The 27,194-nt window shown below is 39.8% G+C and overlaps 1 protein-coding gene across 1 annotated transcript; it reads right to left on the reverse strand.

Annotated features, from left to right (window-relative positions):
* Positions 1-1,083: 1,083 nt before the first annotated feature.
* On the reverse strand, positions 1,084-25,799 carry tmco1 (transmembrane and coiled-coil domains 1). The gene is made up of 7 exons (XM_080196623.1): positions 25,471-25,799; positions 19,209-19,286; positions 16,989-17,048; positions 12,503-12,549; positions 12,068-12,135; positions 3,660-3,804; positions 1,084-1,624 (listed from the first exon to the last, which is right to left on the reverse strand). Exons 1-7 carry the CDS (start codon positions 25,538-25,540, stop codon positions 1,526-1,528), a joined length of 567 nt encoding a protein of 188 aa, XP_080052749.1. The 5' UTR covers positions 25,541-25,799; the 3' UTR covers positions 1,084-1,525.
* Positions 25,800-27,194: the final 1,395 nt, after the last annotated feature.

The raw sequence follows: 27,194 nt of genomic DNA on the forward strand, positions 1-27,194 counted from the left end.
ATATCCTAGTTTGGTGAAAGCACTAAGACAGTAGTGTAATGGGAATCAGATTGTAAAGAAAAATTAATAAAAGGACAAAACTGTAATAAATAGATTTTAATGTTAGCAAACGTCAGGTTTGGGCATGGAACAAATCAAATAGAGTGCTTTCTAAATGGTGAAACATTAGAAAGTGGGTGACCAAAAGCATGGATTATAAAGACTCAAGAAAGTTAGTGGAATGCTGATCTTCATACCAACAGGGTTGAAACAAAAGGGCATATGAAGTCATGCTTCAGTTGTGCAAATCCCTGGTTAGGTCATACCTGGAGTACTGTTAACACACGATAAAGTTTTCAATAGATTAAATGATAGGTAGGATAGAATGGAACTATTCCCTCTGGTTGGGGAATCTAGGAATGGGAGTGAAGGGGTGGGGGCAGGGCAGGAATCTTCTAAAAATTAGACCCAAGAGGTCACCTACCTTAATCATTATCTATGCTGCTCTCTCCACAGGCACTGCTAGATATGCTGGATATTTCCAGCATTTTGTTTTCATTTATTATAGGAAATTAGAACTCCCTCCTCTCCATCAAATGGTGCCTCAAGATTGTTTACTCCCACAGCACACTGACAAGACCTCAGTTTAACATCACGTCCGAAGGATGGCACTTCTGACAGTTCAGTACTCCATCACTATCACACTGAAGAGTATGTGCTCTGCTTGATCTCTTCGGGATGTCTGACCCAAGTTACATTGTTAAGAGAAAAGAGGAACTTTACACTTGACCTATGATATGCTTAGCCACAAAGTTACAGAAAGGGGAAAATATTCTGTTAATTAGAACACATGTCCACTGCCATGATCAGCACCAATATTCCTGGAAAAATACCTTTTTCTAGCCACTACCCCATGTAATTTCTTCCTCCCTTCCTATTTTCAGTTCCTCAAAGCATCCCACCTATAGCAGGGATTAAACAGACATTTTAAAAAAGATTGCAGTAACACCTGACAACAACTTGTTTTAACTGCAACTTGTAAAGTGGAGTCAAAATCATATCTATCTTCTGTTATTGCTGTATTCAAAAATTATCAGAACTGGATCTTGAAAGATTAACATTTTTATTATTTTGGATATCAGTTACATTACACAAATTAATCTTCCTTTTAATGGACAAATACTTCAAAAAAAAACTGTTTCAGGTCATACATGCTCGTGTTGAAATTACACATTTAAATCAAACCTAATATAACCATAAAGAAACAACTTCTGTTGTTCGTAACTTGTTTTAATATTTCAATATTTTAAGCCTAATGACATTGTCATTTGTTTGAATAACAACCAGGTAGCAAACGATTTAACTGGTCTCTGATTTTGTATCCTAAAAATGGCAGTTTAATGTCATATAAACATTTCAATTTTACACACCAGCCTTTTTGCATTTCAATCATTACTAGACAAAGTTCAAACTGTTTAGCTGTGTGAAGTACAAATTATACTGCTACATATAGTAGGTAGATATTGCGCAATACTACACAGTTAGATCATGAGAATTTGCTTGCTTGAGGTGGAGGTCCCAGGAATCCTCCAGCTTGTTTGGTAGCTGCACGTGAAGGAGCTAGACCGAGTAGCTTCTGAATATTCTATGAAAACCAGAAAGAAAATTTTAAAATTGAATCTTAATTGAGATCAAGTTCAGTAATAAGAACACATATTTGAATAATGAAAATCAGTAACAGACTACCTTTTAACAGACAATCTAAACTTAATATAAAACACACTGACAACACAAACACAAAATATTTGAGTGAGCTTTCAGTGCTGTTGGCTTCATAATATTCTGCAAGATTGAATCGTAGAATTTTATAGCACAGAAAGAGGCCATTCAGCCCATTGTGTTTATACCATCTCCCAAAACAGCTATAAAGTTAGTCCCATTCTCCAGCTCCATCTTCGTAGACCTCTAAATTCATCACTTTCAAATGTGTGTCCAGCTCTCTTTCAAAACCTCCTATGGAATCCTCCTCCACCATTGTCCCAGGCAGAGCATTCCAAATCCCAACAATTTTCTGAGTAAGAAGTTTCTTCTCATCTCACTCCTAGTTCTCTTGCTGACCATCTTGAAATTGTGGCCCCTGAGTGGAACCACCAATTATTGGAACCAGACTTGTCTTTTATGCTGTCAAAAGTTGTTCGTAATTTTGAACATCTCAGTATGATCACTTCTTAATTTTCTCTGCTCCAAAGAGAATGAGCCCAATTTTTCCTTGTATCTAAAATTCCTAATTCTTGGTATCATTCTGGTAAATTTCCTAAGTATTTTAACATCCTCCTTTAAACAAAGCTGTCCAGAACTGAACATAATTCTGCAGTCTAACCAGTGATTTGTAAAGGTGAAGCATCACCTCCTTGCTTTTATACTCTATGCCTCTATTTATAAACCCAAAGATCCTATAAGCCTTCTTAACAACTGTTCTAACTTGCCTGGCTGCCTTCAAGAGAATTATGCACTTGAATCCTGAGGTCCTCTGCTCCTGCCTCTCGAGTTGTACCACTGAGCTGAATTATATCCCCAAGTTTCTTTTACCAAAATGCATCTCCTTACATTTCGCTGCATTGAAGTTCATCTGCCCATTTAGCCAATTTGTCCCTCTGAGGTATTTTTTACATTAGCCACAGCCCACAAGTACAGAATGTAAACAAAGTTCCTGCATATATCTGTGGATTAACTAGCATTAGGTAAAATAGTGTGTTTCGTTCAAATGTTTGTTCAGTTCAATATGGATTGCAAACAAGGATTATCAATTTCTTAATGTAAACATCAAGAAGGGCTGATTCGAATTGCTGAATATCAAAATGTGCAAAATTGTTATCCATTTTACAAAATGTGAAATGAAGATTTCTGCAGCAAGAACGAACAACACAAACACACAAGCATGCATGCACATAAGCAGATAAAACCACCCACCCCTAAACACAGGAAACAGAAGCAACTTTTCAAGCAGGATTTACACTTCTTCCTTCCCTTCCAAGGTGGTGAGTAAACAAGAATTGCGTGACCCTAGATTTTAAAGTAAAACTCAGCAAATCTAATCTGACTCAAATTCCACTCAATATTGCTGAATAGAAAGTGAATAGAAGGCAAACTTATTTTTTAAAAATCTATTGTACTTTAGCCTGTTAATTCTTTTCAATTTGAGAATACAGAAATTTAGTACAGTATGAAATCCTGCACTAATGACACACGAGTGAAACTGTATAGGTAAATCGAGCAGATACATTGTAAAGTGAAATAACTTCTAAGACATTTACAATTAGTTTAAAACAGGCATTATCATATTCTGTAACAAAACAGTTTACACTGGAATGTACCGAACAATAGCATGACAAAATGTGTTAGTTTGAACTGAACAACATTGGCCTTAATCATATCATCATGTGAGGTTAATTATTGTTAGCTTCAAGTTTGAGAGCCTGTACTAACTAAAGAAAGCTTAGTCTTTGCCCCACATAAATGTATAAAGTTATAGATTAATAGTGTGTTTGATTTTATTTGCATGCCAAATCTCTGCTGGCAGTCTGGTGCCATGCTGTGTTTAACATCTACATTTCTTTCCCCCCCTGCACTCTTCATGCCTGTAACACAGCAATTTATTGATTGGAAAGATGCATGCTTACCTGTCGAATGGACATTGTACATAAAATGTACAAGAAGATGAAAGAACAGTCAGTGTAATCTTCGCCAAGAAGGTTGCGATGAGACAATCCCTGGATGTATGATAAAGGCACAAAAGGGAGCTTAGCTACCACTCTTCCATCAAATCTGAGAAGAAAAAACAACCTCAAATTACACAAAACAGTTTGAGGCAGGACAAGTTAAAGCACCTGGAGTGATCAGGAAATCACAAAATTCTCTTGTATAGTGCCTATTTAGCAATTTTTAAAAAGCAAGGAAGTGAATTTTAAGGGAGCTCAGAAAACCTTTTAAAACTATGAGACCAAAGCATGTGGTTTGTGGACTCTTAAACTCAGCTTAATATAATTCCCCATCATCCCTTCTCTATGGTCTATTAAGACATAATAAACTGAAAACAAGTTGCATTAAAAACAATGTGGCCAGAAAGTAAAACGAAAACACGTTTACAAAGATAAATGAGAATTATCTTGCAGCTCCACTCCAGTCCATGATAGTGAGTAAAAGGTTCTGTCAAAGAATAATGATATCATAAAACAAAAAAAATTGTATATTAGGGTTACTGCACCAAAATATGAGAATTGAGGTTCATGAACCACCAAAATCAATTGCCAAATATTCAATTAAGTTTTTTAAAAATAAAAGTAAAATGTTTGAAAGCTGCACTGTTGAATAATGGGGACATCTCAAAAACTGGAATGACATTGGTGGTGATGAGGGCAATGAATATATTCTTAAAAAAAAAAATCAAGCTGGGAACAGGCAATAAAATCAGACCTGAAGACTGGCAGCCCTAACTAATAACCCTTCAGTCATTTGTCCTGAAGTATTCACCACAAGCAAGTGACCATTATTTTCCAGAGTACCAACATTTGGAGGTGATAATTCATAAAAGTCCTCAGGTGTTCCAAGCAAGAAAAATCAGAGGGTTATACTTGAACAAAGGCAAAGTCTTCTATAGGTTTGTAATATAAAAAGAGTAATAAGGAGAAAGGTGGGACTGATTAGAGACCAAAAGGGGGATTATGCATGAAGGCAAAGGACATGATTGAGGTACTTTATATCCGTTTTTACCAAAGACGAAAATGCTGCCCAAATCACAGTGAATGATGAATTAGGAGAGAGGTATTCCTTGTTGTACAACTCAAGTGGTACACACCAAGATGACACTCAAATTAACTGAGGATCAGGGCTAAAAACTGATGAGGAGGATGATTAGAAATGCTGGCTGTATCTAAAGTTGATAAATCACTAGGGATGGATGAGAGGCATCTGAAGATGCAGAAGGAAATGGGGTTTATGAGAATGGTTTCAGGGATGAGAAACTTCAGATGCACAGAAGTTTGAGAATCTGGGACTGTTTTCCTTAGAAAAGGTTGATAAGAGATTTGACAGAGGTTTTCAAAATCATGAGGGATCTAGATGGAGCAGATAGGAAAGATTTTCCACCAAGGAAAAGTCAAGAACAAGAGGGGTCTGATTTAAGGTGATTGGCAAAAGAACAAATGGTGACATGAGGATTTTTGTTTTGTATATAGCAAGTGGTTAGGATCTGGAACGCACTGCCCAAGCGTGGTGGAGGAAGATGCAACTGTAGCTTTCAAAAAGGAATTGAATAAATACTTCCTGAGAAAGAAATATGTGCTGGATTATGGGGAAAAAGGTACAGATGACGGACTAGCTAAGTTGCTGCTGCAGAAAAGTCGAGCGACGGTGAATGTTACAAAACAATACTGCAAGGCAGACATTATAGGGCTTAGAATAGAGCTTTGAACCAACTCCCCTAACTGCTGCTCGTAAAGATATTTCTTGTTGTGCAACTCAAGTGGCACATACTAAGAAGAAATTCAAGTTAACTCAGTTTGCACTTCATGCCTTTGGAGTCATTGAAAGATGGTAGGTGGGGCAAAAATTCAGTCAGGGTTCCAGACCACCTAGCAACCCCTGCAAATAACTGCAGATCTGTGGTTGAGCAGGAACAGCTTGTTCTGATGCAGGAATCCCCATTGTGAAATAAACATTAATGAAATTAAACCAGATCTAGAATCAGGACTAAGATAAGAAATGATGCTAAACAAAAGCCTTTTTTAACAATAACTCAGTTGTAAAGTGCTGTGTGACTTCCTGAAGGCGCCTTAAAATTTCAGTTTACTTAACACTATTGTCTTCTGCTTTTATTCCCAGGCCATTACAAAATAAAAAAATGTGGTGGGAGAAGGAAGGAGCAGAAACAATGGGAAGGGAAAAGTAGTGAATGTCAATCACGTGCAGCACCTGAAACATGTACAAAATTCAGCAATTTTGAAAGCAGCAAGAAAAAGGATTTTATAATATAGATGGCATTATGCCCATGAAGAAGAGTTCTGAATACCTTACATTCCGACAATATTTAATAGAGATGTTTGAAATCATGGAAGATCAAGAGCAAGAGCGCAAAGAAGAACTGCTTCCAATGACTGTAGGGTCAATAGCATGACAGAACAAAACTGATTTGCAGGAGTGCTTTTTTTAAATGCAGTGAGCTGCTGAGGTTGAAATACACTGCCCAATAAGATATCTGCATATAGGTTCAACAGTCGACTTCAATAGGGAATCGGATAAATACTTGAAAAATAATAAATTAAAAGTATATGGGAACGAGCAGGCCTGGAACTAACTGGATCGCTTTCTGAGTTAACACAGACTTGATGGGCCAAATGATCTTCTCCTGCGCTCTATTGTTCTTTGGTTCTTAAATTCTATGCAGATTGGTAAACATCAAATAAATTAGAAGGGAACCTCATCTCAGACTTCCAACACTTGGAAGGAAATAGTGGCTTGGTGATAAATGTCACTGGACCAATCAATCTAAGGGCAGAGTTTTAATGCTTAAGGGGCGGGTTCAAATCTCACCACAGCTGCTGGTGAAATATAAATTTGATTAATAAGCTTGGAATTATAAAGCTAGTCTCAGTAATGGTGACCATGGCAAACATTGTAGATTTTTGTAAAAACCCACCTAATTCACTGATGTCCTTTAGGGAAGGAAATCTGTCATCTTTACTTGATCTGGCCTGGATGTGGCTCCACACTCACTACAATGTGGCTGACTCTCAACTGCCTCTGAAAAGGCCTGGCAAGACACTCAATTCAATGTCAATTATGGATGAGCAACAAATGCTGGATCTTCCAGTGACATCCACATCCCATGAAATAAACAAAATCTTTCCAAAGCAAATACTTATTCTCAAATTTGCTGAAATCAAATCTCACATGGACAGTAAATACTATTTAACACATCAAGGGCTCTTTCTCCCACAGAGTGCCATTTACCTTACAAGGACAATGCCGCTGTGTGGATGTCTCCCACAGTGCTATCCTATTCAATTAGATAATGTGCCATACAAACTCAAAAACTTTGCAACTGGACATCATAACAGTACAATTACTGTAAGCATGCTTTGAAAGAAAGGAGGATGTTTGTGATTCATTGAAAAGGACAGACATGTAACAGAAACAGTCTAGCCTGTTGTTATCAATCCCTCTGGGACTGAATACGATTTCATTTAAAATGTCCAGTTCTGGTCGCCGTACTACCGGAAGGATGTAGAGATCCTGGAGAGAGTGCAGAGGAGATTTACCAGGATGCTGCCTGGTATGGAAGGGCTGTCTTACGAGGAAAGATTGAACGAACTTGGGCTGTTTTCCCTTGAGAGACGTCGGCTGAGGGGGGATCTAATAGAGGTTTATAAGATTATGAAGGGGATAGATAGAGTAAATGGTGGTAAGCTTTTTCCGCTATTAGAAATGGATAGAACGAGGGGTCACGGGCTTAGGGTGAGGGGGGCTAGGTATAAGACAAATATTAGACGGCAGTTTTTCACGCAAAGGGTAGTGGGGGTGTGGAATGCACTGCCGAGTAAGGTGGTGGAAGCAGGCACGCTAGGGTTGTTTAAGAGTCACTTAGACAGCCACATGAGCGGTCTACATATAGGGGGATATAGCAGGCCTTACTAAACATTGTAGGCTTGGGATTCCGTTTTTGCCTCAGGGATGTTACAGTCTTTGCCTGTTTAATAATGAATTTTTTGTCTCCACAGGCATTTAAGTCCACCTTGTTGACCAGCAAGGGGCATGCATGCGGCAGGTTGTAGTGGGCTGCTCTTGGATGTTGCTTCGGGAGTTGCCTATTGCTTCATGTCATTAGTGTGCTTAAACTGGACCATCTCGAGGGCAACATGACAGCTCAGAGACTATCTCTGTTGCTGTGCGGACACATGGATTTGGGCCTGTGTCTGTGGGAGTTTGCGCGTTCTCCCCATGGTTGCGTGGGTTTCCTCCGGGTGCTCCGGTTTCCTCCCACATCCCAAAGATGCGCTTTTAGGCTGTTTGATTGGGTAACAAATTGTCCCTATATTGGACCTCCCTGATCCTCGCACATTAGGCATAGACTAAAATCATGAATAGGTCACTGAGACAATGGGACGGCGGCGCGGGCTCGTTGGGCCGAAGGGCCTGTTTCCCGTGCTGTGTTGTTCTTTGTCTACTGTATTCCACTTCTAGTTTAACTCATTTTAGTAAGTCCAAAGTATACAAGACTCAACTTTTGTGAGCTATGTTTGCATACATCGCTGTTCATTGAAACCAACAGACCTTTGCATCATCATGTATGATTTATATATTAGTGAGGAAACAGTAGTCAGACTGGCCTTCTTAAATCTCTAGGCCAATAAAATTCATCTACTACAAATCAATGAAAGAAGATAAATGCCAATGGAATTCATTTGCCCCAGCTCGTGGACTAAGTTGCCAAGACTCAGGAACACATCAAATCAAAGTGCAGACAGCACTGGTGAAAAAGGATGAGGTTCAATGGGCCCAAACGTCCTTTGCTTTTAATGGGATTCAGTTTTATTAAGATTAATGGAGTTGGTAGTACTGCACTTTCCAGTCCTGATGTATTTTGTCACAGTGTGATACTATAGTGCATCTGCAATTTGATCGCACACTTAGAATCAAACAGGAGGAAGCCATTCAAGCCCATTATGCCTGTTCCAGCTCTTCCATCCATTTAGTTTCATTTCTGCCTTTCCCTATAGCCCTGTTCCCTTTTGTGAACCACTTCTGAACCTCACAAGCACACAATTTGCACACATCTCTGTTCACTGAAACCAGTAGATCTTGGTATCATCGAATACGATTTATACATCAGTGAGAAAACAGTGGTCAGATTGGCCTTCTCAAAGGGAGAATTTTCTCCCTTTCAATTATTTAGCTGATTCCCTTTTGATACTACTGAGTCTGCTTCCACCACCATACCAAGTAGTATATTCAGATCATGACATACTGTGTAATTCTGGCCCCTTTGCCAATTGCACCCTCTGACTTTCTGGCCTAGTAAAAATTGGTGCAATGGGAAAGAGAAAATATCCAAGGGAGAGTCATGGAGGATTATTCTACCGGTCGATTTGAAACTTAAGTTTCATTTATATTAATCAGAAGCCACCAGATCATATGGTGCAGGTCTCACACAATAAAAAAGTTCCAATTAAGTAAAAAGATTTTTTTTACAATAGGACCTTTACTTAAATAAAAAAGGCCTTCATTACTACCACTGGTCTTCAGTGTTCTGGTAAATGTGCTGGTCCAAATTGAGCATTTGTAATATTGCAACACATTGGCCAGAAATTTACCGCCACAGGAATTGGAGTGGCTGAGGGGCAGACAACGGAAAGGTCCCTTGCCCTCAGGCGGGATTTTACATTTTTGGGATGAGCGAAGCCATAAAATCCCGCCCATTGTTCAGACATCAATCTGTGGATGAATCTATTTGTTGCCCATATGTCATTAGCATCTAATGCACAAACATTAGCATTTGATTTGCGTGCAAACAGAATGCTAGGTTTGCAGCCAGCATGTATTAAAAAGAACACAGATTTAAGATATTTGGATAAAGGCCAGAGGGAAGATGAGTTTTTATTGTGTACACTGAGTTGCTACGATCTGGAATGCAGTGGTTGAAAGGGTGGTAGCAGAAGCAAATGCTTTCAAAACAGGAATTGGATAAATACCTAAAAAAAATTGCAGAGCTAATTAGATAACTGTATCAGGAGGACTGACACGGACTCAATGACCTCTGCATTGTCTGACTAAATGTGGGAAAGAGGGGCATGTAGCTCATTGTACCAGGTTCCTGCAATCTTTGATCATGAAAAGTAAAAACAGTTTTAAACCCTTACAGCAATTGGTATTAACGTCACTGCGTGCTTTAGATTTAGGTCACAGCACATCAATGAACACAAAAAGGCACACTACAATTATCAAGTAATTCCTCTCAACAGCTGCTTGTTCACAGTGCCAAAGGCTTGACTGAAGTGGATGTTGATACAATTCTCTCAACTAATTTTCAGATTTATAAAATGGCATTTCTTGTTTTCAGATATTTCGTAATTGTAAAATACTTCCTCTGTAACAGGAAGCACGCAATTGCTCAGTGTAGAACGGTGTAATGCCTCTACTTTCTCAGAAGACTAAGGAAATTTGGCATGTCCACTACAACTCTCTCCAACTTTTACAGATGCACCATAGAAAGCATTCTTTCTGGCTGTATCACATTTTGATATGGCTCTTGCTCTGTCCAAGACTTCAAGAAACTACAATGGATCATGAATAAAGTCCAAAACTTCACTCAAACCAGCCTCCCACACACTGATACTGTCTACAATTCCCGCTGCCTCAGGAAAGCGGCCAGCAATTAAGGACCTCACGCACCCTGGACCTACTTTCCTTCCCCTTCTTCTATCAGGAAAAAAAAGTCTGACGATACATACCAACTGACTCAAGAACAGCTTCTTCCCTGCTTTTGACTGGACCACCCTCACATTAAGTTGATCTTTCTCCACACCCTGGCAATGACTGTATCACTACATTCTGCACGCTCTCCTTTCTTATCTATGGATGGTATGCTTTGTCTGAATAGCATGCAAGAAACTATACTTTTCACTACAGATTAATACATCTGACAATAATAAATCAAATCAAAGTAAAAGCAACATTCCAAGGGGTTTGGCACTATCCTTAAAAACAAATTTTTCACGACATGAGTTCTGTAGCACTTGCGTATTCAAATGCATACATCTCATAGGAAATGAAACTTTATTCTCCAGATATTCTACTCTATTGATAGTAGTATTCATTCATAAAAGACATTATCAGTAATACAATATCAATCTCTTCATAAATGCAAATATATAAAATAGGAGTTTCCTCAAAAAACTCCAAGCTCCAAATCATAGAACAACCGAACCCCAGGTTTAACAATTACCAAAAAGAAGTTGGTAACTAAATCTCAAGATGTACACTCTCTGGGTGGAAGCAAAGAACAGAGAGTGAAAGCAATATCTGTAATACACAATAATTAGCCAAAGCCTGGTGGCCGTGGAGAAATTCACACAGCAGCCACTAATTTTTTCCTTGCATATTTTAGGAGACTTGACTGTTTGGCATGGTGTGGCTTTTGAAATTAAGCCACAATGTTTGATATCAAGTCAAATTCAAGATTCTAATGAATTAATTCCCAAAGATCTGGCATATTATTTCTGGAAACTACAATCACTGGGACACAGGGGTGGTAGGTGCCTCAGAGAGAGAAAGGCCAAATAGTTAATATAAGTCATCCCATGCTGACATTGTGTAACTGATGGGCACTATTAACACTGAACTGCTTCCTGTGCAATGCAATGCAAATGACTCACTGAAAATACATGAGTGAGGCTGACTCAGCAGCAGAGATTGAATTGTTTCTAATGCATTAATTACGCTGCATTTATCACTTTAGTAGCTGTTTCAATTACATATTTGCAAATTTGTCATTAGTGTTTGTAAGTTACTTATTTGTAACTTGTATTCTAGGTGCTAGGCATGATTGTGTAGTTGGAAAAGGTTTATATGGACTCAAAGCTGGAAAACTCCACCACTGGGCTGCATGCTATTGCCTAGTGGACAGAGAAAAAATGGCAGCAAGCATCAGCTTCTCTGAATACATGGTACCAGAGAAAGCAGCACTGTTTTATTTAACACAGTGCTGCTGTCAGCAGCAACATTATTAAAAGAGGAAAGAGCATCATTAATTTATTCATTTCTTTTGACGAAAGAACAATTTAATTGGGTGACGTGGGCTCCCTTATCTACATGCAACTTTGTGAATAGCATTAAGTCTTTATAGGGGCATCCAAATTGCAGAATTAATGCTAAAAACATGATAGTATGCTGCACACATAATTGTGGAAAATAGCCAATCACACATTGGGGTTAACAGAGTTTCAATATTCAGGTACAGACTTAAAGAATAATCTGTATACAATTATAAATATAAAAACTAATAGAAGCAGAATATTTTTTCAGGTGTACTCACATGGAATTAAACATGCCCATCAAAGCTGTGAAGCAAAATCCAATAGCAAACATAGACTTCATTCGCACCTAAAAAGGAAAATGAATAAAATTAACAAGTAATTCCCAAGAAACAACTTCATATTGCTCAATTTGGAAATAGATTCCATGATGTCATAGAACAGAGTACAAGAGTAAAAGGAAGGTTGCACCCATATTATGCCTGAATCCGTAAGATGCCTTTATACACTTTTATACATTTAAATACGGCTACTGCCTGAAGAGAAGATGCCACAAAATGCAATTCCACTGACATTTGCTTCCTTCAATGCCTTATGTCATTGATGAAAGTATTGATAAAATGGAAGTAACCAAGTACTGAACTAATTAAATCACTGTATTTTTTGGCTGAACAGCATTACTAAAATTGTCCAACCTGGAAACACTTTTTACTTACCATTGAGAGGTCCCGGTTATTATTTTTCAATTTCTCCTCTTGTCTCTCTGAAAATAACGTCAACAAAGTTAAATTGACCTTTTTGTATTGGAGCATATACACTTTCACACTTTGTATCCTGTTTTAGAGCATGTAACTTCACAAATGCACATCTGCCAGGAGGAGAGTTTAAAAAAAATGCTGTTCAAGAGCAAAGCATTTTTCACATACAAAATAGGGCAAAATGTACTGAAGTGTTCAACATTTAAGGAACTGATTTTAGAACAGACTTGTCTCACAGCATGTCAATGTTAACAAAATCATGACTTGCTGCAATGTGGTAGGAACCACGCAATTGGCTGGGCATGGAGTACACATTACTGAAAGTAACTTGAAAGCATATATTTATTACAGCTTCTCAGCAGCATAGAGTTGGTTAGTTCAGTTGGCCAGATGGCTAACACGTGGTTCAAAATATCACCAACCAACAGTTTGATTCCTGTATAAAGGCAAAATACTGTGGATGCTGGAATCTGAAACTAAAACAGAAAATGCTGGAAAATCTGAGCAGGTCTGACAGCATCTGTGAAGAAGGGTCATCCAGACTCGAAACGTTGGCTCCAGTCTCTCCACAGATGCTGTCAGACCTGCTGAGATTCTCCAGTATTTTCTGAGCTTGATCCCTGTTCTGGCTAAAGTGGTATTGGGACCCAGAGTATGGGAGCAACGGTAAACCACCACCAACTAACTCCACCAAGAAAATAATTCAGGGTGAGGCATTAGTAGACAGTGAGACAAGGATCTGCCTTTGGGCAGAGACACATGGAATGAACTAGAGCCAGCAATATGTTAAAACTGTGCATCCCAATTGGAAGAATTACAATTAAATAGAACTGAATTAATTACTGAGGCTTGTGTTCTCTGGGTCATCTGTTTTTATTTAAACCAGTACAGGCTGGACAGCTAATCACTGCAGAATACCCTCTATTAATAATAGTACTGTGGGAACAATTTAAAATGACAATAATCATGAAAAAGCAACAGTTAAAATCCCTCTTATAAACTGACAAGGGAACAAGTCGGGTTGATCTAAATTTAGTCACTATATAAAATGGTTGTCTTTAGTTTACTTGCTCCCAGCATGAACAACTCTTGGGCAAACACACTATACACAAACACGTGCTTGAACATCTGCATCATCCAAGAGTCCTGCCACTGACCAAGAATTTAAAGAAATACGCACTTAAAAAAAAGATTAGCTAGCTCCTTGCAGACAGATTCCACTTTCCTTGTGGATATTACTATTTCTGTGCATTAACAGAATTGTGGGTGTAACTTGCACCACATGGACTCAGGCAGTTCAAAAAGGCAGCTCACCTTCTCAAGGGCAACGAGGGATGGGTAATAAATGCTGGCCTGGTCAGCGACACTCAGATCCCTCAAATTAATTTTTAAAAACAGGTATTAGTTTTACCCTTTAAATACTGGTCTGAAGGTCAGATAAAATTAGGTTTATCATCTTTGGAAACACAAGAGGATGTAAAGAGCAACCACAGTTGCTGACATTACGAAAAGAGAGTAGCTGTTAATCCCAAGCATACTATTTTCTAGCATGGCACATATAAGTAGGTGCAGAGAGAGAAGATTCATCCTGTGTATGGAAACTGCCTTTGTTCTGGGAATTCATGGCAGCAGTATCAGGATATATCCCAAACAGTTCATCTGGGTAACTATATGAACTTAAAAAGTCAATCCCCCACTTATTTTGAAATTAACTGTCTTTTTTTTAAAAAAGTGGGATTCTGGAATCAATCTATCAAGGAATCCTGCAGTGCAACTTGATTGTATCAATTGCAGTAACCAGTTCAAACTGAAATTAGTCTCCAAAAGCCTCAAAATCAAACAAAATAACTTAATAGAAGTCAGCTATCAACATGAATGAAAATTTTTCACAGTAGCATTGCTTCAAGAAAAACAGCTTATTATTTTGTTTGTTGTGGTGCACAATATGGTTCACAAACCAAGGATGGCATCAACATAAGAACTGAAAGAGACCATAACAGCAACCATAAACTTAACAATGGAAATACAACATTTGGTATATCAGAAAACACAAGCACTTTCAAATAAGATGACAAAAAAAAACTTTGCTCATACATTTAGTCACAGTAAATTATAGCTAGCAGAAGACACCTGTCTAAAACAGGGACTCGGAGCAGGAAGCGAAGAAAAGTGCTTGTGTTGAAGATTGTTAAAACTAATATTTTTCATAAAAGTTAGATCTGACTCCCCACAAGCAGAATGTGATAAGTACCCCAAATCGAAATAAAAGGTACTATTGTCCTTTCAAGCAGCATTAATACATTCTGGAACTGCATAGGAATCCTTCCAAAAGCAGAAAATACCACATTCAACAATTTGCTTTTACACAGCACCTTTAACACAGGAAAAAAAAAATGCAACCCTGGGTGCTGCAAAGAGCTTAAGCAGATATTCAGACCGATGACTTATAGCTTGGTTAAAGTAGTGAGTTTTAAGGAGATCTGGAAGGAGGAAGAAAGATGCCGATATCGAGGAGTTGAAAGGTAATTCCAGACCGTGGTGCCCAGATGGTCAAACAGACCAACTGTCAATGGTTGGATGAAATGGTGGTGAGGAAAAATTGTACAAAATGCCAGAGTTGGCAGAACAACAGACAGCTGAACATATGACTTTAATCTCAGTGACAAAAGAATTCCATGAACTCCTCATATTTCTTATTGAAGGTGATGGAGTGGGGTTTAAGGAGACAGACGTTAGTCCAAAAAGAAAGCAACCTGGATAAAGCTTTGCTCTCCAGGATGATCTTGGATTAGTAGATAGTTTGGCAGAGGAGAACAAGGCTTGATAGTGCTTGCTGTAGTCCAGCCAAACCTGGTGATAGGTGGCTATACCAACTATGTACCAGACACATTCAAACCTGCAGCGCACTTGGACTTCAGGAGCAAAGAAGGAAGCCATAATTGGGAGAAAATCAACCAAAATGGGGAAGGGCAAAAGAGCATCAAAAGGATTGGTGCAGGCTAAAAGTACCAGTCAAACTTGTGTACAGTTAAGCATTTTACTGAAATGTAATAAATATTACCTAGCACAAACAATCTAAAAACGGTCCACATTTTTCTAATTCATCCTTTTATCAAGCTTGTCTTCATTAGATATCATAATCTACAGCACTGAAACAAATATATTTAAGTTACGGGTAGATAGGTTTCTGATAGACAAGGGAATTAAGGGTTATGGAGAGAAAGCGGGAAAGTGGAACTGATCCACTTCAGATCAGCCATGATCTTGTTGAATGGCAGGGCAGGCTCGAAGGGCTAGATGGCCTACTCATGCTCCTATTTCTTATGTTCTTATCATGCAGAAGCCTCCTCCTCCTTTTATCATCTCTTTCAATCCTGCCTTCACATTATTTATCTTCTTCTCCCATATGTGCTTCAGGTCGCCCCTTAAATGCACCAATGCACACTACTGTAACAAATCTATCTAGCAGTGTTCAAAATTCTCACTGCACAAATAAACTACTCTGGACATCTTAATCTTTATGTCACCTTGTTGCAGAGTCAGCCCAACTGGAAACAATTCCAACACGTCCACCTCATCTATTCCATTTATAGTCTTAAAGACCTCTATCAGGTAATTTCTTAATCTTCTCTTTTCCAAATCTTTCTAACAATGCATTCTCTCAATTCAGCACTTTCTCCAGTGCTTCAATATCCTGCTCCTCCCCAGCCTCCAGGCAATTCCTACACAAAGAATTTCTACCAAATTGTGGTCAAGATTCGCAGGGGTTCTCCCTACTGTGCAACCTTGATTTATATTTCATACTTCCCTTCTTATCTTTGCTGTATTTTCTTTAAAAAAAATGAGCCAGCTTTGAAAAGACTGCAGACCGCTCACAACTGACAAGACAATGAAACAAGGATTTGAAATATGGTCACCATGCTAGAAAAATCAAACAATGATGTGAGCAAGAAATTCAAACTTCCAAAGCAATTCCAGCTGGAAAACTGTTACGATGCTAATTTAGTATGATACAAAGTAAATCACACCATCCACAAACACCCTCAATTAAAGAAACTCTTCATCTTAACTAATTTGATGGATTTGTGGCACGCGCGGTGGGTGGTGGTGGTGGTGGAGGTGGAGGAGGAGGAGGAGAGGACAGAGAGAGAGAAAATCAAAATTCAAATAAAACAAAGATTGGAAAAGTGAAAGGAATCGAAACACTGGAGATGAAAGCTAGGCCCTATGGATCAAGGCTCAAATTATGTCAATCTTTCCCCACCCACTACCATTTCAAACTGCAAGGTTCATTTGACTATACAACTTGAATATCTAACTTAATAAATAGTTAAATAAGTTGTATTTTATATTAAAGTCCAGCTGACGTGTGCTCTTGGATTCATGTGAAAAGCGCTATAACTATTACAAAAACATGTTTTTGAAGTGAATCTCTAATCGTTACCTATTTTCTTCTTTTGTTGCCTCCCAGCAGATTCACTTATAGCCTCCTTCTTTTTCTCTACTGTTAAGAAAAAAAGTGAGAAATCAAAGCTAATCAAAGTTGACCTAAGTGGACACTAAAATAACACACCACCGTTCTCCATTATGATCAGCCCTTTTCTCTGTCATAGGTCAGGACTGAAGTCATTCACTCTGTTAAGTTTGTCACAAGTCTTCTGATAATGAAGCAGCTCGTGCCATCCTTCAGCAGGACTCAGATGATAGCCAAACAGAGTTCAGAAGTGACAGGTAATATTCACATTGTGCCACGTTATTACCACTAAGGAAAAGCTAGTCGTTTCCACTCCCTTATTTATTTTTTGGGGTCACCACTGACAAAGAGCTGAACTAGAGCTATCGATGACGATTCTCCCATGCTGCTGCGTTAATTTTTTAAGCACAGCAGGCCAGGAGAATCTTGTGCCAGGCGATGCACAGGATTCACACGAGTTCCTGCCACACTAGTTTCTCCCAGCTCCGGATTTCCACTGGCATCAGCTCCACACTGGAAATTGGTGGGGAGGCACAGAAATGATTTGAATGTCAATTAGTGGGCCTGGGACTGAAGTCTCTGGGCCCACTGGCATCTCTTTCCATTTCTCCCCCCCACCCTGGGCAGCTGCAGGTGCCCCTGAGCATTAGCACCCTGGCAGTGACAGCCTGTGCTCCCTTGCACTGCCCAAGGGACAAAATGCCAATGCCCAGGGGCACCTTGGCACTGCCCATCAGGTATGGGGCAGTGCCAAGAGGGCAGGGCAATCCCACTGCCACTTTGCATAGGGATTTGTAGCAGGGGTTACTGAAATCCCTGCTTAATGGGCTTTTAAACCAAAGTAGGTTAGTTAGGGACCAAGACGTGCCTTAGATTAAAGGTATCAGAATGTGCCTCCTACATATATTGTGCAAAGGTATTGTTTATTAACCACATATATAATCAATAGTATTTGATTTTTAAACAAGTATTGTAATTTTGAAATGTAGTTTTAAAGATATTTGCGAGCTTTGGCCAAAAGCAATCACCCCACAGCACAACGGGAAATAGTGAAATCAGACACTGCATTCTCTGGTAATGATAGGATAAGAATTATCAGAGTAAAGTCTTTGCAGCTGGAGAACTGCTGAGATTATAAATGAATAGAAGTGCTAATTGCAATGAATGGAAGTGTTCAGCTTTTGGTGATAAAGATATGGCCAGCCAGACAGGGAAAGTGACTTGTTATCAATTTTCATGGTCTGACACCAGCCTGATGTACGTAAGCAGGTTGCTAAGTGATAGAGGAAGAACTTTTGGATCCAATTAGCCCATGAATTCTTAATTACACCAGGAGATAGACTGCTATTGGCCAAGGTAAATAATATGTATTAATGTAATTGGACCATCCAGTCTGTATGACAGATTGGGCAGGGAATGCAAACCTTTGAAAATTTCATTTCAATTGTGCTCATGTGATTTAATTTTAGAGAGAGATTGGAATCCTTCCCGCATCCCTCTCCTAATACGTATTGATTGAATAAAGACACTTCTTCGGATCAAGACACTGAGTTCGCGAGTCTTTATATTTAGCTTATGTTTCAGCAATACACAGCTTCCAAAGAAAACCCCATCAACAACTTTGGTGCTGCGAGCAGGATGAAGTCCCTAGATTTGGATGGCAGGATGCAACTCCTATGAGGGGTTGAGTATGTTTTATTTTAACCAACCCAAGTAGTTAGAGGAGCACATATTGCGCCATCAGAGTCACAAGTTGACTCCCCCGAATCAACGTGAGGGGTCGCAAAACAGTATCACTGTATGGTAAGCAGCGCTGAGGGGGAAGGCTGGGGGGGGGGGGGGGGGGGTTGCAGAATGTGGACGTAGACACGCTACTGCTCTGCATAGCAGAGCAAAAGGCCGTGCTGTGGGGAAGGACGCAAGAAGTTGGTTGTGCTCAATACAGAGGTCCAGGAGTGAAACAGATCCCAGAACACTTTGCCCAGTATCAGGCACCTGCTGCTTGTGCAAGAACGTGATTTACTTATTCACATCCGCAAGTCCATCTGCATTAAGTGCAAAATCCTCAACTATACAGATTGTATGGCACAGAGATTTTTCGCAAAGTGATCTTGCAAAGAATTTAAACAATTCATTTTTATCGAAATGATATCTAGAGCACATTAATGCATTTCCCAATTTAATACTTACACTTCTTGCTCTGTTTCTCTACTTCAGCCTTCAGTCTTTTGTATTTGTCAGTTCTGTACACCAGTACCCATGTGATACCTGAAAACAAAAATAAAAAAAAAATTAACACAAAAAAAAAGCAACAATTTCCACTTCCTCTGAAATGGAAGTTACTGGGTTGTACAATTCAGGGCTCATTCTATTATTTTGTGACAATATCCCCAATTGCTCTACAAGCTCAGAAACCTCCGAATCATAACACAGGTAAAGATAAAGTCACCATTGTCCCAGGTGACCACAGGCTTCTCTGCCCTTCGAAGGGGGTGGTGGAGTGAACTGGTGGCAATTTAACCCAACGGTCACCACACCTCAGGCTAGTGACAAGATTGCAAAGGCAGGAAGGGCCTTTATGCATAACCTCAATCAGAATGGGAATTGAAAAAAAAACACTGTTGGTGTTGCTCAACATCAGAAACCAGCTGTCCAGCCACCTGAGCTAACTGATCTCCAAGTACCAAGGTCAAAAACATTTCCTGATCTAGATCACGAAATATCTAGGACCTCCAATACGGCACTGGTACCTGATATCAGTGGTTTCCCAAGATACAATAGTATGGTTCTGTCAATTTCACTTCAAACATAACTGCTCATGATTTAGCCATTCATTCAAGAGGACATTGGATAATTATTTGATTGGAACAATGTGCAGACACATGGGGAAAAGCCAGGGGAATGTCACAATGCACATTTGGAGCAATAGGCCAAATGGTCTCCTCCTGCATCATCACAATTCTGCAATTTAAATTTTTAAGCCAATTGTGCTTCATGATTGAATTCCTATGGCTAAACACCACTCTACTGGGACTTCTTAGATGTTGACTTTTTTCTATGGCAGCTGGGCTAATCACAGAGTAGCTATCCATGCCACTTACATTATCACTTATCTCAAATCAGCTGCATGCTATAAATAGGGGTGTAACATCTGAAAAAAGTTGAGTTTTTGCTACTTATTTTCATTCCTGAAGAACTGAAAGCTTAATTCAGTGATACTAACTTTGAATTTTACATCCTGAATATTGAGTGCTTATCCTGTTCTTACAGAAAAATAAATGATAATGTTACCACTCCATCATTTAAAATACTTCACTTTTTAAGGGTTTACATGGTTTGAATCCTTTGTCAAAGTCTGTGTGGTAAAAATATACCAGTCTAAGATCACATTACCAATTATGCACCATATTTGCGAGGCAATGATACCAAAAATACCACTAACATTACTCTGAAAATTGAACCAACAAGCAACAGATCAATCACCAATACAAAAACAAAGTAATGCAAATGTTGGAAATCTAAAATAAAAACTTAAGCTACTTGAAATGTTCAGTAGATCAAAGAACATTAGTAAAAAGAGAAACAGTTAACATTTGGTCAAACAATATGAAATGTTAATCCCATTTCTCTCTCCACAGATGCGGCCTGACCCACTGAGTATTTTCATCATGTATGTTTCTAATTTTGGCCATTCACTAGCTGAATACATTTTAAAACTCACAATAGTGTTATAACTCTGCCACTTGCTGATTTCCTCACCACAGCAACTGTTGGTTATTGCAGGGGATTGCAGTATAAATATTTAGAAGTCCTGAATAAGCGAAATGTTATCACTTGGAAGATTTTTCACAGAAGCAAATAAATTTAAATGTTAAAAAAGGCCCTCAATCTAGAACATTGGTTATTATCTGGGCTTACTGACACCATGAAGGAATACCATAATTATTACATCTTCAAATTTCTATTAATTGATAATTAGATTTTGTGTCAGATTCATTACTACATTATTTGTTGTACAAAGAATATTCTATGCTACCACAACCCTATTTTTTTTAAATCAATGATTTCCAGTCTCCAAAAATGTTTGTAAACCTAGGATCTAGAAGATACCATTTAATTTGATGATAGTATAAACAAGTGTTGAAGTTTCAGCAAAACAGTCATTAATATTTCAAATGGAAAATTAAGCACAACAACTGGGAGGTAGAAAAACTAGACTAGCTGGAATAACTTAGATTTGTAGGTCAACAACCACCAGTCATACTTCAAATGTAATTCGACAGATTTTAAAAACAATTTGAAAAAAGTGGTGAAAGCATTTCATCAACTAATTCCAAGCCAAAACGTTGACAACTAGTTTCAGTCTCAAGTTTTGGAATAAACAATTTTATTTCTGTCCAGGAGTTTCAATAAACAGTACTCCCAGCATGCATTGATCACTTCAGTGTACCTTTCCTATTTCCTGTCCATTTCTCAGATTATACAAGAATGGCATCTAACCACCAGCCTCTGGCATATTGGGAAAGTAAGAAGTCTCACAACACCAGGTTAAAGTCCAACAGGTTTATTTGGTAGAAAATCCACTAGCTTTCGGAGTGGTCCCTGCTCCTTCCTGGAACAGAGGTCACAGTGAATAAAAATCTCATCCAAAGCTGAACTACTGCAATGCTGAAGATCTAAATTAAAATCAAAATGGTGGAAATAGTCAGATTACATAGCATCTTTGGAGCGAGAAGCGCCTGAAGGAGGAGCTAGTGGATTTTGCTACCAAATAAATTTGCTGGACTTTAACCTGGTGTTGTGAGACTTCTTGCTGTGTTCACCCCAGTCCAATGTCGGCATCTCCACATATTGAGAAAGGCCAGTGTGTGGAAGGCACAGGCTCAGAGGGCTGAAGGGCCTGTCCCTGTGCTGTACTTTTCTTTGTTCTATTGCATATGTACCAACCACTTCTGCGTCCAGGCAAACATTCCTTTATACATATCAACTAGTCACAATATTCATGTTGTCATCATTCTTTAATTTTTTTAAACTTATATATTTAAGCAGTAATTCTTATTTGTATAGTAATTCTCTCTTCCTCCAACTGCCAATTTTTAAACAGGATACAGTTTCATTTCCCACACTCCCTATTCTGCTGCTGCCTCCACTCGAATGCCATCTTCAAGCACTCCTGAAACATTAACTTGCGCTTCTCTCTCCAAAGATGCTGTCTAACCTGAGTACTTCCACCATTTTGATTTTAATTTAGATCTCCAGCATTTCAGCTTTGGATGAGATTTTTACTCACTGTGACTTCTGTTCCAGGAATGCCCATTTTGAAGTTCTGCTCAAGGATTTCTAACTGTCCCTTTCCCATGCTTAAAATCTACCACTTTCTATCTTTACCAAGTTTTGACAGAAGGTCATCAACTTGAAGTATGAACTATTTTCCTTCCCCAGATGCTGCCAGATCAGCCTGATACCAAACATTCAGCTGTTCAACCACTGGACACCACAGGTATCTTCTTGCCCTTCCTTCTAGTATTTCAACAATTACAAACCATCACTCAGTCACGTATACAACCTTACTTTCTCCAATTCATCTACCACCAGTTGCCTAACCAGTTAGCTGCATCAAAGTTTCTACTTGTTCCAGATTTTCTGTATTATCCTGGACCACAGATTTATATAATTTTGTTCATAATTAAACAGAATTCTGGTACATCAACACAACCTCTTTCTGAATCAAAACATAAGTGTGAAATCACATGGATTTTCTTCATTGGTAATGTCAAGAATGCAAGTTCTGGTAATGTGTACATTTAGAAAGCATGTTCCAGAGGACTGGGACAAACAATATAAAAAAACCTCATAAGTGACAAACAGATCTAAACAATTCCACAACCAAATGATCAGATCTGTTAAATCCAGCAGTGAATGCTGGTGTACAATTAAACAACTCACCGGAGGAGAAAACTCCACAAATATTCCATCCTCAATGATGGGGAATCTCAGCACATTAGTGCAAAATCTAAAGCTAAAGCATTTGCAAAAATCTTCAGCCAGAAGCGTCGAGTGAATAATCCAATTTGGCCTCCTCCAAAAGTTCCCAGCATAACAGACGCCAGGCTTCAGCCAATTCAATTCATTCCACATCATATCAAGAAACAGCTGAAAGCACTGGATACTGCAAAGATTAAATGGGCCCTGACAATATTCCAGCAATTGTACTGAAAACTCGTGCTCCAGAACTTGCCACACCCCTAGCCAAGCTGTTCCAGAACTGATACAACACAGGAATCTACCTAGCAATGCGGAAAATTGGCCATATATACCCTCTACACAAAAAGCAGGACAAATCCAACCACCTCATCAATCTACCCTTGATCGTCCGTAAAGTGATGGAAGGAGTCGTCAACAGTGCAATCAAGCAACACCTGCTCAGCAATAACCAGTTTGGTTCTGCCAGGGCTACTCAACTCCTGTCTCAATAGAACCTTGGTTCAAACATGAGCAAAAGAGCTGAACTCCGGAGAACAGATGAGAGTGACTGCCCTTGACGTCAAGGCCACATTTGACTGAACATGGCATCAAGAAATCCCAGGAAAACTTGTTAATGGAAATCAGGAAGAAAACTCTCTGCTGGTTAGATTCATACCTAACACTAAGGAAGACAGTTATGGTTGTTGAAGATCTGTCATCCCAGCTCAAGGACATCACTGCAGAGCTCCTCAAGGTAGTGTCTTAGGCCTAACCTTGTTCAAATGCAGCAAGACCTGCACAATGACAAGGCTTGGGCTGATAAGGACAAGAGAACAACCAACTGTAACATCATTCCTGCTGAGTTCAATATTTCACAGGAAGATGATCATATCAAAGAATAAGCTGATAGTAAAGACAAGACAGCCGTTTAGATCGGAGTTGAGGAGGAACTTCTTCTCTCAAAGGGTGGTGAGTCTCTGGAATTCTCTGCCCATTGAAGTGGTGGAGGCTACCTCGCTGAATATATTTAAGTCACGGCTAGTTAGGTTTCTGATAGACAAGTGAATTAAGGATTATGGGGAGAAAGCAGGAAAGTGGAACTGATCCACTTCAGATCAGCCATGATCTTGTTGAATGGCAGGGCAGGCTCAAAGAGCTAGATGGCCTACTCCTGCTCCTATTTCTTACGTTCTTATGTTATTTCCCTCAAGTGCCCATCCAATTTCCTTCTGAAATCATTGATCACCTCCACTTCCTCCCCTTTCCTAGGCAACAGGTTCCAGGCCATTAATACTCATTGTGCAAAAATAATTCTTCCTCACATCCCCTTGCATCTTTTGCCCAAAACCTTAATTCTGCATCTCCTTATCCATGTATCATCAGCTAATGAAGACACATTGCCTTTGTCTGCCTTACATACATGTACAATAATCTTGTACACGTCTAATGGATCACCCTCAACCTTCTTTGCTCCAAGAACAATCCCAACTTCTCCAACCTAACCTTACAGTTATATACCCTTGTTCCTGAAGTCATTCAGGCAAATCTCCTCTGCATTCCCTCAGAGACCTTCACCTCCCTCTGAAAGCATGACAACCAGAGCTGTATGCAGTGCTCCAGTTGTGCCTAACCAGACCTTTATAAAAAAGGTTTTATATGCCAGATCCTTATACTAGACTTGCTCCCTAGTCTTTATCTAACACACGTATGAGTTATCCCAGTTTAGCCCATGTATTTATGTCATTATTACTAACCCATCTCTCCCACTTCAAGTCTGAGTTCACTGGTTCAAGTAATCTGCAGGCCTTATAACCTTTTCATATCTTGCTCTCTTTACTGTCAGAGGAGTGGTAGGCCCTGTTCTTGGACTGGGGGTTATTCTGGCATTTGGGTATCTTTTCATTCTCTTTTTTCCATTCTTTAGCATTAAACTGCTCTTTGTTCTCAGTGGGTAGGCCTCTAACCAAAGGGTTATGGGTTCAAGTTCCACCCAAGTATCTTTAGGCTAACACTTTAATGTACTGCTGAGAGATCTTAAGCCAAGGTACCCTCTCAGATGGAGATGGCACCAATCAAGGACCTGTGTGGCCTGACCAATATGGAAAAGGGGCAACCAAACCCACTGAAGTATATGTATCTGTTTATTATCATATTGCTGTTTGCGGCAGTTTGCTAAACACAATTTGCATTCCCCACAACAGTGGCTGCACTCTGATCTTACCGGCTATGAAAGCCTTGGGAAGAGGGGCTGGAGTGGACAAGTGCAAATCTTTTCTTACTCTCTCCCCCCCCAGAAAAAAAGTGCGTTAAATCCCGAACAGCGCACCCACGAATACCATTGGTGCCGAATAGGATTCTTTATTTTGCCAGTAAGACTCATCCCTAATCCCGGGGTAAACCCCGGCACCACCCCAGCCCCAGAGCCCCGGGGGAGGAGCGGTGAGTAACTGAGCTCCGGGGCTTCAGGCCCAGCAGCGACTGTACTCACCTTCGGCTAACAGGGCGGTGCAGACCGAGATGAAGACGATCAGGATGGTGTCGGCGCACATGGTACTCATGGTGACCCTCCGGGTTTGGAATGAGGTTTAGGCTTTAAAACCGTCCCCGGGCCCCGCGCAGGCCTCGCTCCCGTTCCCTAGCAACCGGCTGCCACTGCTTGGGAAGGGATCAAACACGGGCCGTTTTAAATGTCTTTTCCCCGTTCAATACACAGCCTCGTGTTCCCACAGAGATTCTGCACACTTTTTTTTCAATAATTTATTTTTTTTCTCTAGCAAAGCCGAGGAGGAGACGCCGCGCATGCGCGATGGTTGCTACGGGGGGGGGGGGGGAGGGGGTAGTGAAGGGGCGGGGGAGGGAAGGGCGTTCGGCTTCTGATCTTCGGATAAGCATCGTCCCAGACAGTCTTCACGACACACGACAACGCAGAGTCGTTGGGCAGAGGCTGATAGCGAAGTTCCGCGCACGTGAGGATGACCTCAACCGGGATCTTGGGTTCATGTCACACTATCTGTAACCCCCCCCCCCACGACTTGCCTGGGTTTGCAAAATCTCACCACTATCCTGTCTGGAGACAATACACATCTCTTTAACCTGTGCTTAACCCTTTCTCCACTCACATTGTCTGTACCTTTAAGACTTGGTTACCTGTAAAGTCTTGCGTTCCAACCATTATTTTGCGAATTGAGGTTGTGTCTTTGCATGCCCTGTTTGTGAGCAGAACTCTGACTTACCTGATGAGCAGCACTCAGAAAGCTAGTTGCTTTTGCTACCAAACAAATCTGTTGAACTTTAACCTGGTGTTGTGAGAGTTCTTACTGTGCCCAGCCATTTAGATACAGTGGCTGCCAGAGCATATCAGAGGCTGGGAATTCTGTGGCCAGTAACAACTTCTCACTCCCTCAAACAAACTCTGTCCATCACCGATAGGGCCCAAATCAGGAATATGATGGAATACTTTTCTCTTGCCTCAATGGGTGCACCTCAAACAATGTGCAAGAAACTCCACACTGTCCAAGACAAAGTAGCCCGCTCAATCGACAACCCGTCTACCGTCTTCACCATTCAGTCCCCTTGCTACCATTATACCACATCTGTAGTATGTATTATCTACAAGAGGTAGCAACTTACCTTGCCAAAGTGCAGTAAAGGTCCGAGTTAGAAGCTATCTCCATGCTTGCTTCTACACATTGCTATGTCCAGCACCACACTAATCTCTAGGTGTGGGTTATGTTTCTCACTTCACTGTGTGGGTGTTACTGTATGCCATTCAACAATAACCCTTTAAATGCCAGATCTTTATACTAACCTTGCCCCCCCCCTGCCCCGCCAAGTCTTCATCCAACATACGTATAATTTATCCCAGTTTACCCCATGTACTTATATCATTACTATTCTCCATCTCTCCCACTCCCACTCTGAGTTCACAGGTAGAGGGGATTACTTTATACCATAGTTTGTTTCCATTCCTAATTTGATTGTATGCTGCAAGTAAATTTTAGAAAATGTTCCAGATTGTTAGCCATTCTCAAGAGTTAGATGTTCTTTTGCTTGAAGCATTCCCAACAGTTCATCATCTGCCACTCCTACAACTGTTCTATGCATGATTAGTTCATATGTTGAGTGACTGTAATCACAGCCAGGTAGAGGTGATCTAGAAGCCTTATAACCCTTTTATATCTTGTTCTCATTGTTGTCAGAGGAATGGTAGGC

The sequence above is a fragment of the Carcharhinus amblyrhynchos genome, chromosome 9, assembly GCF_965287045.1.
Source record: "Carcharhinus amblyrhynchos chromosome 9, sCarAmb.v2.hapA, whole genome shotgun sequence".
In the NCBI taxonomy this organism is placed as follows: Eukaryota; Metazoa; Chordata; class Chondrichthyes; order Carcharhiniformes; family Carcharhinidae; genus Carcharhinus; species Carcharhinus amblyrhynchos.

Coding starts and splice junctions, on each gene's coding strand:
- tmco1 (XM_080196623.1), bottom strand. CDS start 25,540: ATGAGTACCATGTGCGCCGACACCATCCTGATCGTCTTCATCTCGGTC. Junction 12,136..12,502: donor ATAACCGGGACCTCTCAATG/GTAAGTAAAAAG, acceptor TTTCCTTTTTAG/GTGCGAATGAAGTCTATGTT. Junction 1,625..3,659: donor GTACAATGTCCATTCGACAG/GTAAGCATGCAT, acceptor TGGTTTTCATAG/AATATTCAGAAGCTACTCGG.